An 18,452-nucleotide genomic window follows, 5' to 3' on the forward strand; every position below is an offset into this window, starting at 1 on the left:
GGTTTTGTATTTTGGGGTCATTTTTGGTTTTGGTTTTTTTTTTATTTATTTTCAATTAATTTCTATTGTTTTAGCCCTTCTGTCACTTTTGATGCAATAAATTGGTTTCTGTGCTCATTTGCTCTGCAACAAGGTCAGAAGATTGTCCCAGGACAGGCTGAGGAGCAAGAGCCAACAATGTGGTCGTTAAAGCTCAGCAGAACTGAGAGCCCCAGTCAGGATCGCTGGCTGTGAACAGTCCAAGGGGGACAAGCAGGATGGAGGCAGATGGGAGCTTCCCCAAGCCCACATTCCACAGCTGATCATTTCCCACAGAACCAGCAACATCAAACTTTGCTTTCCCTTTTCTTAGCACAGCAAGATGATGGGAAGAAAACCATGAGGGGTCTGCCCCTTGCTCTGGTACCAACACTTCATTTGAGATGTGTCTGGAACCAAGTCCGTGGCTTATTTCTCCCAGTACTCAAAGATCTGAGAGGAATGATGGATTTGTCTTTACAACCAAGCTGTGGGTCTGCTGGCAGATAAAACCAGCACTGAGAGATGAAACAAACAATGAGAAGGATTCCACTGATGGATGAATGGAAAACGATATTTGCCCTTACAAACAAACTGTAGGTTTGCTGATGAATGAAACTGGATATTGAAAGATGAAAGAAACAATGGGGAAAACCCCTGAATTCCATAAGAATTAAAAATGAAAAGGGAGGGTTATACATTAAAGGGGAATCTTTGGTATCAGGTGTTCTGGGAAGTCTGAACCTCTCAAGTACCTCAGGGAATGGTGAAAGAGAGAGGGAAATGTGGCTGGAAAATGGGATAAAAAGGAGGCTGCATCCTCCAAAAATTGGAGAGACCCCAGGGAAATGGCCCAAAGCCTCTCCCTTTATTCAAATAAAACAAAAGGAGGCCTCTGTCTCCTTTTTGGACATAAACCTCTGGTGTTTGTGGATTAATTTTCCTGACAACATCCTATCCTGACAAAACTCAGGGTAACTAAGTGATTACAATTAAGCCAAATTATTAGTGACCACTGTTCAGTTTGTAGCAGCTCAATCAGTCCATACCCATAATTTCAGTGTCAGGGCCATACTGCTGCTGCTGCTTCTTCACTCTCCTTGGTGAGAACAGGCTCAGCCAAGAGTTCTCCAAGGAGAGCCCTGGCAGCCCCAGGAAAACCTCACACAACCTCTCCTGGTTTTAGGATGTCAGCTGGACTGCAGCTTCAGTCTGATCAGCATTACTGTGGCTTGATGATGGATTTGACTTTACTTAAATAAGGTCTGTGAAAGAAAATTTTAACACAAAGACAGTGGGATCAGAATTTACCCACTGCAAGAAAAGAGTTTTAACTAAATTTCCTGAAATATTAGTATGGCTCTCCAATTTTCTTCTGGCTCAGGTGTGTGTGCAAATCTTCCCCTTTATTTTAGATACTCTGCTTATACAGCTGACAAAAAGAAACAAATCTGTTTCAGCATGTAATCATTCACATTTAAATAAAGCAAGTTGGATATCAAATATTGAATACTGGTAACAAGTGGCTCTCAATTCATCTGCTCCTTGAGAACTTAGATTGGTTGAATAAAATTGAATGAATTAAATATCTCAGGACACTCTGGAGCAGAAAAAAGAAACTAATGTCATCAGTAAAATTACCTCCAGGCAAATGTTTGCTTAGCTTTAGTCAACATCTTCTTTCCAGTGCCCATAAAATCTTTGCTTCAAGAGAACACAAAGACGACTCCGAGCTTATAATGCATTTTTAAAACCTGGCAGAGGGTATTTCCATCTTCACAGTAGGGCACATAATTATACTCTCCTTAGAACAGACTAATCTGAAACCAACTATTGCTAACTATTATCTAGTTATTGAAGCACAGGAAAAAAAAAAATCTCTTTTCAAGATATTACAGTCAAATTTGCTTTGGGTAAAGATGTGCTCCCCAGTAGTGGAGGCAGCTAATCCCATTCCTCAGGTGACATCAGCCCCACGCTGCTGCTGGAAGAACCATCAATCAACTCACATCAGCTGATGCAGGGACCTGATGGGCTGGGAGAGGGATGTCACTCAGATAAAAAAATAAAACTTGCCACACTTGCATAATAAATCAATACCAAGTTGTCCCTAGGAATTCTTTAAGTAATTGCAACTATTGTAAGGTAAGATTTTGTTTTAAAAATGGGAATAGGGGTTAACATTTGGTAATCATCACTAATATGATAAAAGGTTCCTATTACAAATGACTTAAGGACTTCTTCCCTGTAATTTTCAGTTTATGAGTATATAAATTGCTTTGTTATTTAGTGCAGGCTCCTTAAATCCTGAAGTCTTTATGCACTGGATGATAACAAATGGATCAGTTTTACCACTTCTAATAGTTCAGTAAATCATGGAACAGCCCACCTTTCAGCAAAGCCATCATACAGAACTTATCACAGCAAACCTATCAGCTGCTATTTCTGACTATATATCTGACAAAACTAATTCATGCTCTGTCTTCTCATCTCACTTGTTTTTTAACAAGGTGAGAACAGCCTCGTAACTGAGGCTGGGAGATATCAGTGTTGTATTTGAAGAGGGACAGGCACATCCACAGGGTGTGCTGAGCACTCTTCTCCTGCTCCCAGAGCACCACTGCTGAGGGCAGCACCTCTGTACAGCAGCCCTGCCATAAAAAAGGTAAAAAATCTGCTCCTCTGCCACCTGAACTCCTGGGAACAGCTCCAGAGCCAATTAGGCTGGCCAGCACCTCCAGGTTTGCTCACAGTATCAGAAATGCCTCTGCAGCAGTGTCCTGGTGGAGGTACTGCATTGGACAAGTGACACAGGAGGAGACACAGGGGCAGGGTTTTAGGGAGGCACTGGAGGGGCAAGGCATGTACTTGGAGTGGAAAACTACAAAACTAATCCCGGCTATTCAGAGAGAAAAAGAGAGAAAAGGAATTACATAAGAGGATTGAGATATCTACAAAAACAGACAAAAAGCTGATGCTAGAGGTGCTCATCACTCCCAGTGTATTAGCAGTGCACAGGGACAGCCCTGAGTTAACTCCATTAACAAAACAGCAGTTTGGCATTTTTGAGACAATCAGTGTCTCGTGATTACTGCCTCATTAAAGTTGGGGTTTTTTATATCACATCACAACTGCAGAGTGTAAAACCTACACAACTGCTGGGGTACTTCTTCCACAAGTATTGGCTGTGTTTAACAATCAGGGAACTCACACTTTACACACAGAATTTCCCAGTCAGGGACACCAAGTGATGGTCTGGCAGTGGCATCAGCCTGGAAACAACAACCATCTTCAGAATCTTCTACTCCTCATTCTCAAGGAAATCAGAGACTGTTTGAGGAGCTCTAATGGCACCATCACATATAGAAAAGGAAGCCATGAGGCTGCTCTTTAATAAATCAATGCCTCTTTGGCTGCCTTCCAGACCACAAAAACACTTTGAGCATCTATGCCTGCCTTTCATTTTGTGACTTGTAGGACCCTCTCCATCATCTTGATGTCTGCAGATTTTCTCCATTGGCCCTTTTTTTTTTTTTTTGGCTTCTACCATGAGACTCACAGAAGATGTCCCATTAATAGGTCTCAGACTATGTTTTTCCAAAAACACTTGACATTTTCTGAGATCTGACATGTGTGTATTAAAGACAAATAAGTAGTGAGACAATAATTAAGGCTGTGTTAGTATTTTCCTAAATCATGCAACGTGCTGTATGCACATGCATGGCCAAATGGTTCTGATATTCAGAAGTGACGTCAAAGGCTTTTGACATCACTTCAAAAATGCTGGGAAATTTATGTCCATCAGTCCAAACCCTGAGAGGGAACCCAGGGCCAGCCAGGAGACAAAATGAGATGAAGAGTCTGGCAGAGGGAATGCCTTCCTGGCATCTTGGAGCACCTCACATCTGAGGACTGTGAATGCAGCTGGCCACGGTCGGTTCTTGTTCACTCTGGAAGTACCAAGGCTCATTTCTAGGATTTCTTTAACCAGGACATGGTTGGTTTTGAAGAGCAGGTGTTTCTAGAAGAAAGCTAAATGCAACACAACTGTAAAGGAGTTCTTGTAGTTGAGTAGCTGCCCTTCCACACTGCAGGTAAATGCACACAGCTCTGCTCCAGGGAACACTCTGGGACAGAATTTGTGATAGCACTTGACAACCAGGTCACTATATCACTTCCAACATCCCCACAATAGGAGTACTTTTTTCCTGATTTAAAAAAAAAAAAAAAAAAAAAAAAAAAAAAAAGGGAGTATCCAGCTTCTCACAAAAGGTCAGATTCAGAATAGTTTTCCCTGCAGGTTTCAAGCATTACAAATCATGTCAGTGTTGTGCTTCTAGACCCACTTGCACAGGCACTGCCAGGCCAGTAAACCAGGCATACACCAAACCAACCTGTGAGTACTTCACATTCCCACACTGCCTTCCAGCATTATCAGAAATTCCTTCAGCAAACCAAAGCTGGATTGCCTGTATATTAATTCTCACAATTAAAAAGTTCACTTCTCATATAGTTCTTCTGCCTGAAATCAAAATACATTCTCTCCCCTTCCATGAGCTGCCTATCTTTTCTGTTATTAAATTGATTGTACATTACAGATGCTGTGTTTATCTCAGACACTCTCCATTAGGAGGGATCCAGCCTGTACACTAAATATTTAATTGGTGTTCTGAGATGCTCTCAATCTATGTATTTTCTATTTTCCTATGGGGCTCATGGTTCACATCAGTTGGATACTCCTTTCCCAGCAACAAAATGCAAAGTTAACTATTTCCAACAGCAAATGCACAGGTACTGACATTGGAAAAAACAAAGCAAATTACACCCTGTCCTGAAAGCAGTGACATTCTGGAAATATAACCTCTGTCTTAGGCAAAAATGTAGATTCTTCTGCTAATACAGGCTGATAATACTTTGTGCACGTGTGAAAGCTGAGATTTTTTCTTTTCCCCCCTCAGGAGGGAATTCTCCAGTAGCATCACAAGGGGTGGTTGTTCCTCCCTTTACTGTTCCACTTTCCACCAGAGGCAAATCACCAACACAACATCCTGCAGCAGTCTGGGTTAGTGCCCAGCTGGGAAGCACTGCCCATGACAGAAGGTTGGTGGCACTGGGACTGAGCCTGAAGGAGCACCAGCAAGGGGCAAACACCTGCTGCTCCTGTTTTCAGGAGAGCACAGGGGCAGCTCCTGTGGGCACAGGGCTGGGCACAGCCTGGCCAGCCCTTCTCTCTGGGACTGCATCAGGCTCAGCTGGGCTCCCCCACAGCGGAAATTGCAAAATGCTGATCAAAGGCATCACAGCACCTACTGCTTTTCACTGAGCAAGACCTTGCTAAACCACAGCATCTTTGCAAGTAAACAGTATTAAAGCATTTCAAAAGAGGCTTTGATTTTTTCCTCTTTTTTTTTTAACATGAAATTTCAAGTGCCAATATGACAAACAAGCAAATCCCATTCAGAACTGGATACCCTGATTATATTTTGTTACTGTCTCCTAAGAACACGTTACATTCAGAGCAAAGGGCTCACAAGCTGGGCTTGTTTTCCATCCTGACCTGCACTTCAAACAGGGAATTCTCCAGGAGCACGGCTCCTTAATGCAATTCTATACAGGCAGGGAGACTCTGGGCTGCAGGATCAGGTGGCACCAAGCCCATCTGGCCTCTCAGAGGTGATATTTGGTGTTCTCCTCTGAGCCCTGAACATGGATGCTCTCTGCACACACACAATTCAGCTTTAATTCAGTTCACTCACTGAATTAAATCTGAATTAAACCCTTCTGTGGCTGTGGAAATGCAAACACTGAGGTCAAGGAGCACCAACACCTAATTAAATGTACATTAAAGATCTCTTTTCTTGACATACGCCTTTTAAAACTATTCTTATGTTCCCAATTCCAAACCAGCTCCAAGAATTTTACATCCTTGGCCAAGGAAAGGCACTCCCAGCGCCTCCAGCAGGAGCCTAAGCAGGGAGGAGGGTGAGTGCTCCATATTTCAAGTGCATCAATACCATGCTTCAGTGCCAGCAGCACAGCAAAATAAACAGCACAAACATTTGGGTGGGGTTTAGTTCAGAAAAACACACAGGAACATCAATCCGCTTTTGTTATTTACTGTACTAACATCAAAAATCTTTGTTTCAACTGAATTTCCTCTATATTATATTGCCACACTGATGGTTGTATGATTAGAGATGCACACTTACTGACCTTTTTTCTCTTTTTAATAACTTCAGTGTTAGCCAGCACTTTCAAAATAAAGTTCGGATGATTCTGAATACGACATGGAAATACATTTTCATTAATAAATTTGAAAAAAAAAATATTCTTTTCCTTTCAACTATTTTTAAATAAAAACCAATGTTTTTCACATAATTATATATTTGGTATCATGTAAGCCAGAGAGTTCTCTAAAAAATGTATAGGTCTGAGATTTAAATGTAAACCTAACGCCATTATGCATTATTTTGGAGTCTCTAATATATTGTCAAAGGAATTAGTGGAAAAAAAAAAAACCTTTTAAAATTTTTGGCTCAGAATTATAATTTTAACATACTGAATAGAATATGGGAGACTAATTGTTTGCAGCCATTAGATCTGGTTTTCAAACCAGAAAGAACTGCATGGCCATGCTAGCACACCATGCTTGCTCTGTTTTGAGGTCAACATGTGAAAAAAAACCCCAAAATTTGCACACAAATGAGTCAAGAAAAGTTTTGCTGTATTTTCAACACTGATAAATATTCAAATTATTTTACTGTCTCTCAGTGTAAAATAGATTATCTGGATACAAGATCATCATAACTGAAAGAAACCCCCAAAATCCCACCATGGACTCCACATTTCCAGCTGAGCACCACTGGGAAGGTGCGCAGCACCCAAGACCTGCACATTTCAAGGGCTTATGAAAAATTTGGTTGTTAAGTGAATTCACATTTTTTTCCCTATATTTACAGCTGCTTGTTTGGTTGTTTTTTTTTAATGTGTGTTTAAAGGTGGAAGAGAATAGTAAATAATTACAATAAGTGACCTTAATGTATTTTGGATTATTATCATCCAGGTAAAGTTAAAAAAAAAATCCTAATTTCAAATTAAATGATAGCTACAATTAGATTTTAAATATCTGCATTAGTGGAAGCAGGAGTGTAAATGAGGTATGAGATATCCTGGAGTTGGGAGCCTAATAATTGAGCCAAGACTCCAAAAAAATAAACTACATTTTCAAAGATCACCCTGCCAGGTTTTTCCTTGGGCACTGTGGCAATATCACACGAAAATTCCCGAGAGATGTCATTCCAAAAAATGGGAAATGCCAGTTAGAGTGTCCAGAAAAAAAGAACAAGGGGAGATTTAAATTATCAAAAGGCTGAATTTGTTTTTTCCAGTGCCTACAGGTTTTAGATGCAAATGTATGAGCACAAAAGTATGTGCCTGGAATTGTCAGTAAGCAGAATGTTTACAATGCCTTTATGGGAAGTAGCAAAGAGATGATTGGTTATCTGCATCACATAAAGGCCCTCACCATCATTTGATCATGAAAAATTGTGGGAATAAAACAGGAGATTAATGCAATCTACCTTAAAATTCCCAGGCTGTGTATTAAGTAAAAAAAAGGTAGAGCACATATCAAAGATGTATCTGAACCATAAAGTATTTGGGGCAAAGGCAGTATCTTACTCCTTGCTTGTAAAGTGCCTGTAATTTATGGTGCTATATAAATGATTTTTAACAATGATGAAAACAGTTGTAGAAGGCAGTAGTTCAGAAGGGGAAAAAAAAGAAAAAAAGGAGAAATGAGCTGATAGCATATGAAGCAATCTACTGCACGTAGGGAAAACCAACCAAAGGTAATAAAACTATTCATTATGTGCTCTTTGGAGGGCAGCTGCTCTCAAGTACCAAAGTGACCTTGAGATGAACACCACTTCTTTTACTTTCAGTGTTGTACTCAAATAGATCTCAAGAATCCAAAGGCAGAGATAACTACTGCATGAAAAAGAAATGCTGGAAATGGAACCTGTGAGCACTGAGTGCAACTGCATTTTTGCCCATTAGCTGTGAATAACAGCCTACGTGGCATTTGATTACATACTTGGGATACATCTGTGGCCACTCCTTCACAAGAAGGGCTCAAATTTCTGGTGTTAGTGGAGCACAGAAAGTGCCTGTGATCTGATGCACTTTGGTTTTATATCTCCCTCTCCCTGTCGAAGCCACGCTGTCTTTAAAGAAAACAGAGGTGATCAAAGCTTCAAAATACACAACAGCACACAGATGTGGAGGAGAAAACATTCCTGAAACAAGGTCAGCTTCTCCCAGGGGTGAGAACCAACAAAGATGCTAAAAATCAGCAGAGCATTTTTGCCTTTCTCGATTTCCTGGCTCCTAAGATGGATCCTCCAGATGCCATGCTACAAATATGGAAATACCAGCTCGGGATTTCTTCCATTTCTCAATCAGTTTGTGCCCCAGTGCCTGCTGACATTGGTGATTGTCACAGGCAAGGGGCAGGAGCCTGCACCTGGCTCAGCCTCAGGAGGTTCACCTGGCTCCACCTCTCCAGCCTGTCCAGGCCCACACAGGGAAAAGTGTGGCTCTCTGGATAATACACTTTTCCTAAACTTTTTTTTTTTTTTTTTTTTGCTGCAAGCTTTTATGAAAAGAAGAAAAATTAGTTGACTAAAGGTGTTTTTAAAATTCTGTACTTGTCTTCCAACAGCAAATGTAGCTCCTTCTTGAGCCCAAAACCTCAAGATGGCACAAAACTACTGTCAGCTTGATTAAAAAAACAATTTTGTTTGTTTGGTGTAGGTTCTTTTTATTTCTCTATCCTGCTTCCTAAAGACTACACGGAGTATTTTTGGGATTTTGTACCAAGAAAGTCACTCCTGTTGAACACAAAGCCTTGGCTTTCAGGACAAGTTGGGATTTTGCTGCAGAAGAGAACACAGCACACTTACAGTTCACTTATTCTTACTACTAAAAATGTTGAGACTTATAACAAATACAGACTACTAAGAACAAATACAGACTTCTAAAATCCTGGCCTACCCAAAACTAAGATTTCTTTATCCACTCTTTATCCAACAGTGTGGTGTATGTGCATGTCAACCACAAGTCAGTAGGACTGGATCTGTAACTGTATTTATATATATGCATAATACAAATACATATTACTATGTATATATTTCCATATTAATATGGATTCATGCATTTCTGGGGTTTTTTAAGGTGAATTTATTTTTCCTTGCAATTTTGGCACTTTGAAAAAAATTGGCAGCTACTTAAAAAAGCATAAGGAAATGTTTTAGTAAAGTAGTACATCTGACCAGTTTAAACAAGTAAAGTTTAGAAAGTTTTTACAGATCAGAAAAAGACCATTAACATCAATACAAGGACATGACAGCTATATTGAAATCAATATTCCTTCATTCTCTCTATTTGAAAGAACAGTGGTTCAAGAACTTAATGTGGCTCAGTGAATATTTGTCCCTATAATACCACATTATTTGGATTGTTCAGGTAAGTTTGTTTGGGGTTTTTTTTTTTCAGTTCTTACCATATTTTCCATGTCTTTCTTGTTTCCTTTAAAAATCTTGTTGCTAAGTCTGTTCTTTTATATATGAATAAATGAGAATAGAAATCCACCACGCAGAAGGACCAAAGAGGATGTCAAAAACACAGCCCAACTCCTGTAGCTGGAAAGCCTTTCCTGGGTTTTCACATTTTTTTATCCAAGTGCAAAAGAGAAGTAAATACTTCAAGCCAACAGCACTACCCATGCAAAATCACACAACCCCCACCCAAGCCAGAAAGGCCTCATGGAAACACCCAGGGGAAAAAAAAACACAGCAGCCCAAAACTTGCAAAAAAAAAACCAAAAAACCAACCAACCAACAAAAAAAACCCAAAACCACAAACTCTCCAAACTGCACTGTAAACTAGATAGAATTTCCTGCTTGAATTAGGTGTGACACTAAAGAGACTATGATCTTTGCTAGTCAAACTGCCTCAGCAACAGCAGAGGTTGAAATAATAAGTCAGGATAGTATAAACACTGTTAAAGCTGTGCACTCAAAGGTCTGGTTTCCAGATGATCAAAGAGAAACTACAAAAGCTGTGTGAAAAAAGAGCTTGCTCTCAACAAACACAAACTAAGCAAGGAAACCTTTCTTCTTTTCTAGGACAGCATCCCTGCTCACAGCGAGTGCTCTGCAGCAGGAGCTGTGTGCAGTCACTGCAGAAAGTCTGAACCAAAAGTTGCTGCTCCGAGTGCAGCAGCTGCTCCCAAATCCAGACTGGATCCAGGACTGGGCATTGCTCATGTTTGTGCACCAGGAGCAACAGAGCAATGGCATATTGAATTTATTTTGTGTACTGTCTCAGCAGCCCTTAAACTGTCCAATATATTACCTCTTGTCCTTTCACAAATTTACCACTTCCTGAACCTTCATTACCCCTGGTGAACTATTCCCAGTCCCTGATTTCTGTGTACAGAAATGAGTTTAAACACACATCAAGGAGCTGCTGAATTCCATCCAGAGTCACCCTAACCAGACAGGTACTTAGTGCCAGCATTGCTTCAGCCTCACCAAAAATTCCTGTAGTCCTTCAGTTCCAGCAATTACGAAGCACCACACAGAGAAAATCCTTGACTGTGCAAAAATCAAAGTTGAATTCAAAAGAAAGTGGCACTTGAACAGCAGAAAAGTCTCTGCCTGCTGTTCTCAGAGAGAAATGCCAAAACAACATCAGGACAAGAATGGAAACTTTTCTGAATAGCATTCCATCAAGAGCAGAGTCAGGACATTACCTAAAGGCCTCTTAATTATTCCTGAAAGAATTCAAAGAAGCCTGAAGTGAGTGGCACCACTATTGAACAAAGTGCAGCAAACACTTCATTCTCTTGATGCAAGGGCCCTATTAGCAGTTAGCATTGGAAGAGAACACAATCCTTGTGGTGAGAGGCTGTGGCACTTGAAACATGAACCTCAATAGCTTTCATTACCTTGCTATTGTTTTTAGTTGCAATAATATTAAGCAACAAATTGGAGGCCAGCATTATGAGTTAATATACTTGGGGAGGCTCCTAAAATTTAGCAGAACTGCCAAGCAAGACTGCAATTGAAATTTACATTTTTCTAGTTGCCTTTTTTTTTTTTTTGGCACACATTTATTTTAAGCTAAGTTAAAAATTTAAATGAAATCACATCCCTACAATTAACCTTTCTCCCCAGTCTTTTTTAGATCTTATTTCTAAGATTTTTTTTTTTTTTCCTGAGCTGGGATGTGTATTACTTTTTATGGAACCTCTGGGAATAGAGCTGGAGTGAGACTACTCCAACTTCATTGCATGTAAATGTCTAATACAAATCAGGAAGCAAAAATACATCTCCTTATTGATCTCACCTACCTGTATCTCCACCTACACCTACACGGAGGATGAACACAGCTCACTGCAAGAATAACTACAGGAACTAAAGCAGGATCACTCTAAGCACTTGTCTGGCACATCAAATGCAGCACATGTGAACTCCTAAGGAAAGGATGAGTAATAAACACACTGGGTTGACCCAACTTTAGGAGTTATCTCCCCTTTGAACCCCTTTTCCTTTGAGGAACATGTAACACTTTGTAGTTCCAGATTACTCTTCCAGGCCAAACACACACACACATTCTGCTGTTTGCTCATACCCAATTCTTTGCCTCCTGTCCAGTGTGGGAAGAGGTGGATGGAGAGCAGAGGCTCTTGGCCAACCACCACGTATGTAATGCCCTGCTATCACCCTGAGTAATTTCAGCAAACCCTCAAGATACTATCTATTTAACAAACCACTTCCACTCTTATTTTCTTCTCTCCAGTTATTTGTTTGTTTTTGTTCAGCTCAAACCAATTAAAAAATTAGTGTCTATCACTGAATCACAATGTAACTCCTTAGTGCATCACAGGAACACTGGACACAAAGATGTCATTGGACTATTCTTAATCACTGGAGAAAGCTAATGCCACAACAATGAGCTTCAAAAAGTTTATTTTAAAATTTTCCAGGAGCCCTCATTAATACAGCTGACTACATTAAAAACCTGATAAATTAAAGCACTGAATAAAAACACAAAGCTAAATACTGCAGGATCAGTATTGGTTAAAAATCATGCTGGTCATCAGTGCATTTGCTTTTGTTTTCTGTCTACCTGATGTAGCTTTGATACATTTTTGTTGCATGTTGCACTCTCTCTCATTTACCATATTAAAGACAAGACAAATATAACAATACTGAATGCAAAACTTCTGTCTCCTTGAAAATTAGAACACTATAAAAACATAAACGCTGATATTAAATACAAGGTGACAGTAAGAGCCTGCCCTGCCCGTATTTCAGACCAGAGAGGGAACTCTGGCTGCATAAAATGCATCTTGATAATAAGCACATGTGAAAGAAGCTGTTAATTAGAGCAACAACTGGGTCACTTAAAATTACACATCAAGGAAGCTAATCACACCATTTACCATTAGACCTCATTGGTATTCACAGGAACATTTATAAAACCTCCCAACATCAGAGTTTAAAATTGCTCTCTGCCCACCTTGGAGAGCTCATCTGGTGTTGCTGCATCAGGACCAAAAGCCTTCTCTTCTACAGCAAAACCCATGGAGTTCATTTTAAGCAGTCATACTAAATTAATAACACAAAATAATAAATGATGATTGAAGGTTGGGTAAAGCTCTGGAAGCTTTAAGTTAGCCTGTACATTTAAGTCATGTCCTTAGGCTGTGATAAAAATCGACCACCCCAGGTTCAAGTCAGACCAGCAAGGAAGGTCCAGTGGGCACAGCAGACACTTCTGAGCTCTCACTGCCCTTATTTATAGCTTTATGTACTCCAAATAATCTCTCCTTGGGCCTCATATCCCAATTTTCTTCACAGCCTTAAATAACCTGGACCACGCATGTTTCCAAGTCTGTTTTCAGACTGAAATCTAAGCAGAAAAGCGCTTTTAAACGATTTTGAGCAAGCTGTGAGTTCTGTCTTTACAGGGCATTTCTAACGCATCAGAATGCCAACCACACACAGCCACTCGTGAGCAGCAAGGGGCAACAGGAGAGAGTCAGAGAGGAGGAGAGGCTGTCACTGCCCAAAAAGAGATTTATAAACCAGTGCTGGATAACACAAAACACAATGAGGGAGTAAAGAGCATCATTATTTTCATTAAAGGAAATCCTGATGAAGCACAGTGTGTGCATGGAGGTAGGGAGAGCAATACCGATGAGTCAATTTGCCTTTAAAACCACACTTTTTTCTTTTAGTATAACTTGATTTAAGTGACACCAGATCAGAAAGCAAAAGGACATTAGGAAACATGAAAATAATTATTGTTCAAGGCAGCATATTGTAATGAAAATCACTGCCAAGAGAAAGTAAAACTTGAAAAATGGCATTGATGCTTTATTTTTTTTAAATCAAATGGAAATGAACCCAAGTTAGGTTATGTTATTTTTCCAAATGGAATAAAAAAAACACCAACATCTATCTTGATAAAATTCCCATCATTTTGATATAATTTCCCATTTAAATCATTCAGGTAAAGACATTAATGTTTACCTGGGGACTGTACCAGGTTGGCAGGGCAAATAAGTTACACTCTTGTGGTTGTTGTGAAGTTCAAATATTGAGTAGAAAAAGGTCAAAATACAAATTAATTATAATTATATCTTTAATTATTAGGACTAACATTCATTATAAATATAACATATAATGGCCAGAGGCTCTAATATGAATGAGTTTAATTCCTCTAAATGTTTTATTCCAGAACAGTGACATGCTGCTTTGCATTGAGAATTTACAAGACACTGAAACAGATAAGAGGTGAGAAATGTTTGAGGAAATTATTTTAGTCAGACTTGGATATTTCTTTCTATAGTCACACAATTGATGCCTTAAGTTTCAGCTTTCACATTTTCCAGATTCTGTACTGCCTTAGTGTGTGACTCTGAACTCCATATGAAGGGTCAGAAAATTCTCCTCACAGCTCAGTCACACAAAACAATCCTTGTGCAGCCCCAGAACCAAGGACACCGCTGCAGCTTCGGGCCCAAAAAATCCAAATAAAGGGGAATAGAGGAGAGCAGACTGGGAGGATGGGATTTCATCACTTGGAGCTGGAATTGGACAATGAACCCCAATATGGAAATGGACCAAAACTCATAAAAGTGTGAAAATTCCTGACCCAGGATCCATCTTGGGCAGTGCCACAGCCAGGCTTTTGTACTGCCCAAGGTGTATCCTGTGCAGGGCTTTTAATAAATCCCAACTTTATTCCTGTAACACTGCCCAGCCTCTGTTCTAGGTAGCCTCTCAAGGCATCATCATGACTAATTATTTATTTACACTATTAAGCTTTTAACAAGCCTTTTTTTGAAACTTTTTTATTACTTTAGACTAAGGAATTACTAGAAAACCAAACAAGGAAAGTGGCAGACATTTTCATCTTAGACTTAGAAAGGAAGTGGGAGATAGCCTATCTTTTTTTATTGCATTATTAGATGACCTAACAATAACCTGGTTTACTTGGTTTAACAACAGGATGTTGGCATTTTGTTGTTTTAATCCCGTTTCCTTGTTCTATTTCAATTCTTTCAACTGGGATGAAGCACCATTTTTTGTGAAAAGGCTGCCTCACATCCAAGTACTCATGGCAGGTCAAAAACCCCAAAAGAAAATCCTGCAGGCCTGCAAAACCTGATTTAGGCACTGAAATATTTATTTAACAGCACTGCTCAGTTTAGAAGCCAACCTAAAAGTGGGAGAATGGTCAAGTGACACCCTCATAGTGCTCAAAGTGCAACATGTCCACACAGTACATTTAAATTCCAGTGTGACCTTTACACAGCAGATAAGCTGTGAAAGCCATGGGGGATCGCTGGGGTAGGAGCAGAATTTACACCAGAAACTGTGTTTAGTGTAACAGGAACATCAGAGGAGTTGTGGAAGAAGATATAGCTACTTTTAGAAGGTTACAGACATGGTTTTGTCTTTAGGTGTCACATTTTGCTATGACACAAAGGCATCCTAAGCACTGAGCTCATTGTCAGACATAAATGTGTAATACTAGAATAGAAAGACACATGAAAGCTTAACTGCACATCTTATCCACTGCTTTGAAAAAGCACACAAATTTACTTGAAGAAAGAGCTCGTTGCCTCGTCGCATTATACTTAAAAACAATATTTTCCTTCATTGAAGGGAGAAATAAAAAACAATAAAAAGAAATGAAAACTTTCTTTGTTTCCAAGGCACTGCTACCTCTTGGAAAGCTTGTCCTTCAGGTACTACTGCAATATTTTAGCTTTGACAGCTGCTCTGTTGAGACATGACTACTGATAAAACAAAGCTTTGTCACTCCAGCTCCAGTACAATGCAATGCAGTCACATGGCAGCAAGAACAGGATTGAGGACAATATGTGATGCATTGTTCTTGCATAACTTGTTTACCAAAAATCCCATTACAAGTGTGGTGAGGACTAGCTGAAGCATCTAGATATGTTGATGGAGTTAACCTAAAGAATGGCTGGATGGACAAGAACACTGCACAATGTACTTTAAGACAAGTATATTCTTTATACTTGCAAGTCATGCAGGCAGTGCTGATGCTTAGTAAACAGCAAACAAACAAACAAATAAAACCCTGCTTTGTCTATTTCCAACAATATTTTTACTTGTATAAAAACTTACCCTTCCTTTCAGGCCTGCCTCTCCCTCTCTACTTGCATGTGAGATTTCAAATAAATACTCATCATGTGCTATCAATAAATGTAGGTCTTTTAAGCAACATTCAGATGACCAAAAATCTTTTGGTTGGTTGGGTTTTTGTGGTTTTGTTTTTATTATTTTAGTTAATGAAGTCTCTTATACTTTTCCAAACAAATACTAGAATCAATCAAGAAATATTGCAATGGAAAACATCTTCAGGGATCTGTAGCATTTAAAGGCAGCAGAGACTAAAAGCTGTTTAACACAGCCACTCTAATAGAGGAAAAGGGGAAAACTAGAGAGGTCAGCAGCCTGGGCTCAGGAACTCCATCTCCTTCCAGACTGTACACAACCACCAGACACTGAAATAACAGCTCCTCACAGCCCTGCCACTGGCTCCTCTCTGAAAATTCACAATAAAAAATCAGAGGATCACCTCTCCTTGCTGGAAACAATCTCAGGGTGGGGCAGGGCTGGGGAGCACAGGGACCTGGGCACTGCTGCAGCTGCCCTGGAGCACAGGAGGAGCTCACTGAGTGTCAGGGGTCCCATGAAGAGGCAAAGATTTTTATTCAAGATTTTTACTGCCAAATCACACCACATAACAGAAAAAAAACCCCTGTATCTATCTATCCACCTCCTTTATACTGAAAGATGTACAATATTTACCAACAAGCAATAAATGAACTAAATATGTTCCTCTTAAATTAAGTAATTAATCTGTCAATAGCACAGACTAAATTCTGCTTATGTTTTAAAGAAACATTTTGCATCTCATTGCACTTACCCTTAGTTGTTCTCTTTCACAACTCATCTGTTGTTTTGAACTCTATAAGGGAAGAAAAAAAATGCCAATATAACTTTGAAAGCATAACATTCTTGCCACAAAAAAGGTGTTAATCTATTTTACACATATAAATACTGGAAATGCAGTAATTTATCTAAAGACAATATTGTCCTGTGCATCCATACAGAATCATTATTGCAAAAAAATATTTCTTTTTCCAATTATATTTCAAATTCACAAAGGTCAAAATTATATTTACACCAGAACCCATAACAAAACTGAAGTAGAAAAGAATCTTGTTTAGATTTTAAACACCTGGCAGTCCAGTTTAGGAGGAAGCTTTCCTCCTTTTTGTGTCCTATCACAAGTCTGTTGTATGTGTGAATATCCCACTGCTTTGATATATGATAAACTCACAGCACAGCTCAGGAATAAAGATACAGAAGCTTCAAATAAGTGATAAAACACTTTCCTATGAAAACATCCAGCTCTAATCCAGTGTAAAAGTCAATCTGAAGATTATTTGATTCCACAACGATATTTTTTTCCCATACTGCTATTTGTGCTCTGAAACCCTGCTCAGTGTGAGAGCTGCTGGCTGAGCAGGACCTCGCTCCCCGTGACAGCAGACACGGGGCAGTGGCACCACCTGGGACATCCCAACCCTGCCAGAAGGAAAAGGCTCCTCCAGGAGAGCTCTGGAGCAGCCACAGCCCTGGAACACCATTCCCAGCCTGCTCCAGCTCCCTGCTGCCCAACTCAGCCATGCTCCACAGCCCCTGGCACCAAACCTTCAGAGCTTTGCTCAGGAGGGCACTCAGGTGTTGATTTGTCCATGTGGAGAGAGGGGTTTTGTGTCTGGTTGGGTTTTGTTTTGGTTGTCTTAAAAAATAATTTTAGAATCATTAGGGAGAATAATTAGCCTTGAAAGTGTCATCACTGTCAGTTCTGTCATTAGTGTAGTAGATGGCAAACAATCCATAAAACATGAAATTGGATGCAACTGAGGATATCTTCAAAGGTTTAGAATACACTTATCACTACTTTGTACTTAGAAACAATTAAAACACCAACCAATACCCATTTGTAAAAGATATTTTTGCTCTGTAGTGATAATGAAAATGGCAGCTTCTCAGTTGAAGTTAGGTTACTACAAACAAAATACAACTGCCTGGTTTTCATCACAGGAGTCCTAAAAAGTACATTACAGACTTAACCTTCTACTTGTATAGCAGAAGTTTTACAACAGAGACCCTGTGTGAAAATACAATCCTAACAGAAACAAATGCTCTTTGAAGTTCCCAGCAGGGAACAAAAAAGTAAAGGAATTCAGCACAGGTCTAATTACAATTCCCCTAAGGCGTCAAATTAAGTACAGCTGCATGACTGTCACTTGCAGACTAACAATTCCACTGTTCAAAGTTCATGGTTTTACACTGTTTATGAGTCACTGTAAGGTTATATTACTCCACATTGAAAGTGTGCTTGGATAAGTCTCAAGAGTTAATTGCAGATGTGAATTCCACATGAACCTCTTTACCTTGATTAAAAAGAAATAGAATGGAATATTTCAGTTGGAAGGGACCTACAGTGACCATCTAGTCGAAGTTAGAAGTGAGTTTGGTTTTGTTTTGTTCAGGGTCTTTTTTTATTATTTAGTTTTTCTGTGTTAAGAGATTTTAACCTCTGGTGGTGGGATGGAGGGAGGAGATTTGGAATGCAAGAAGGGTGAAATTTCTAAGATAACAAAAAAAAAGTGTATCAAATAATCAGAGTGGATCAAGGGTTATAGTTATTGACTATTTAAGCAGGTAGTTAATTTTGTGTTTTAGTTAGGAGCTATTTGCTGCGGTAATTTGAAATATAAAATACCTAACATCTCAGACACCAGAAAA

General features: G+C 39.5%; 1 protein-coding gene across 30 annotated transcripts in view; it reads right to left on the minus strand.

The window, feature by feature from the left end:
• The window catches only part of RBFOX1 (RNA binding fox-1 homolog 1), a 1,274,894-nt gene that overhangs the window by 355,140 nt on the left and 901,302 nt on the right, over positions 1–18,452 (minus strand). For 27 of the 30 annotated variants that reach the window (XM_085591760.1, XM_085591759.1, XM_031506147.3 and 24 more), the window contains one exon: positions 16,558–16,599. The exons of the other annotated variants lie outside the window; for them this stretch is intronic. In XM_085591760.1, coding sequence (XP_085447886.1) covers positions 16,558–16,599 — 42 coding nt within the window. The remainder of the gene's footprint in view (positions 1–16,557; positions 16,600–18,452) is intronic. 30 annotated transcript variants of the gene reach the window in all.

Source organism: Lonchura striata, chromosome 14, assembly GCF_050655825.1.
Source record: "Lonchura striata isolate lonStrDom1 chromosome 14, ASM5065582v1, whole genome shotgun sequence".
Classification (NCBI taxonomy): domain Eukaryota; kingdom Metazoa; phylum Chordata; class Aves; order Passeriformes; family Estrildidae; genus Lonchura; species Lonchura striata.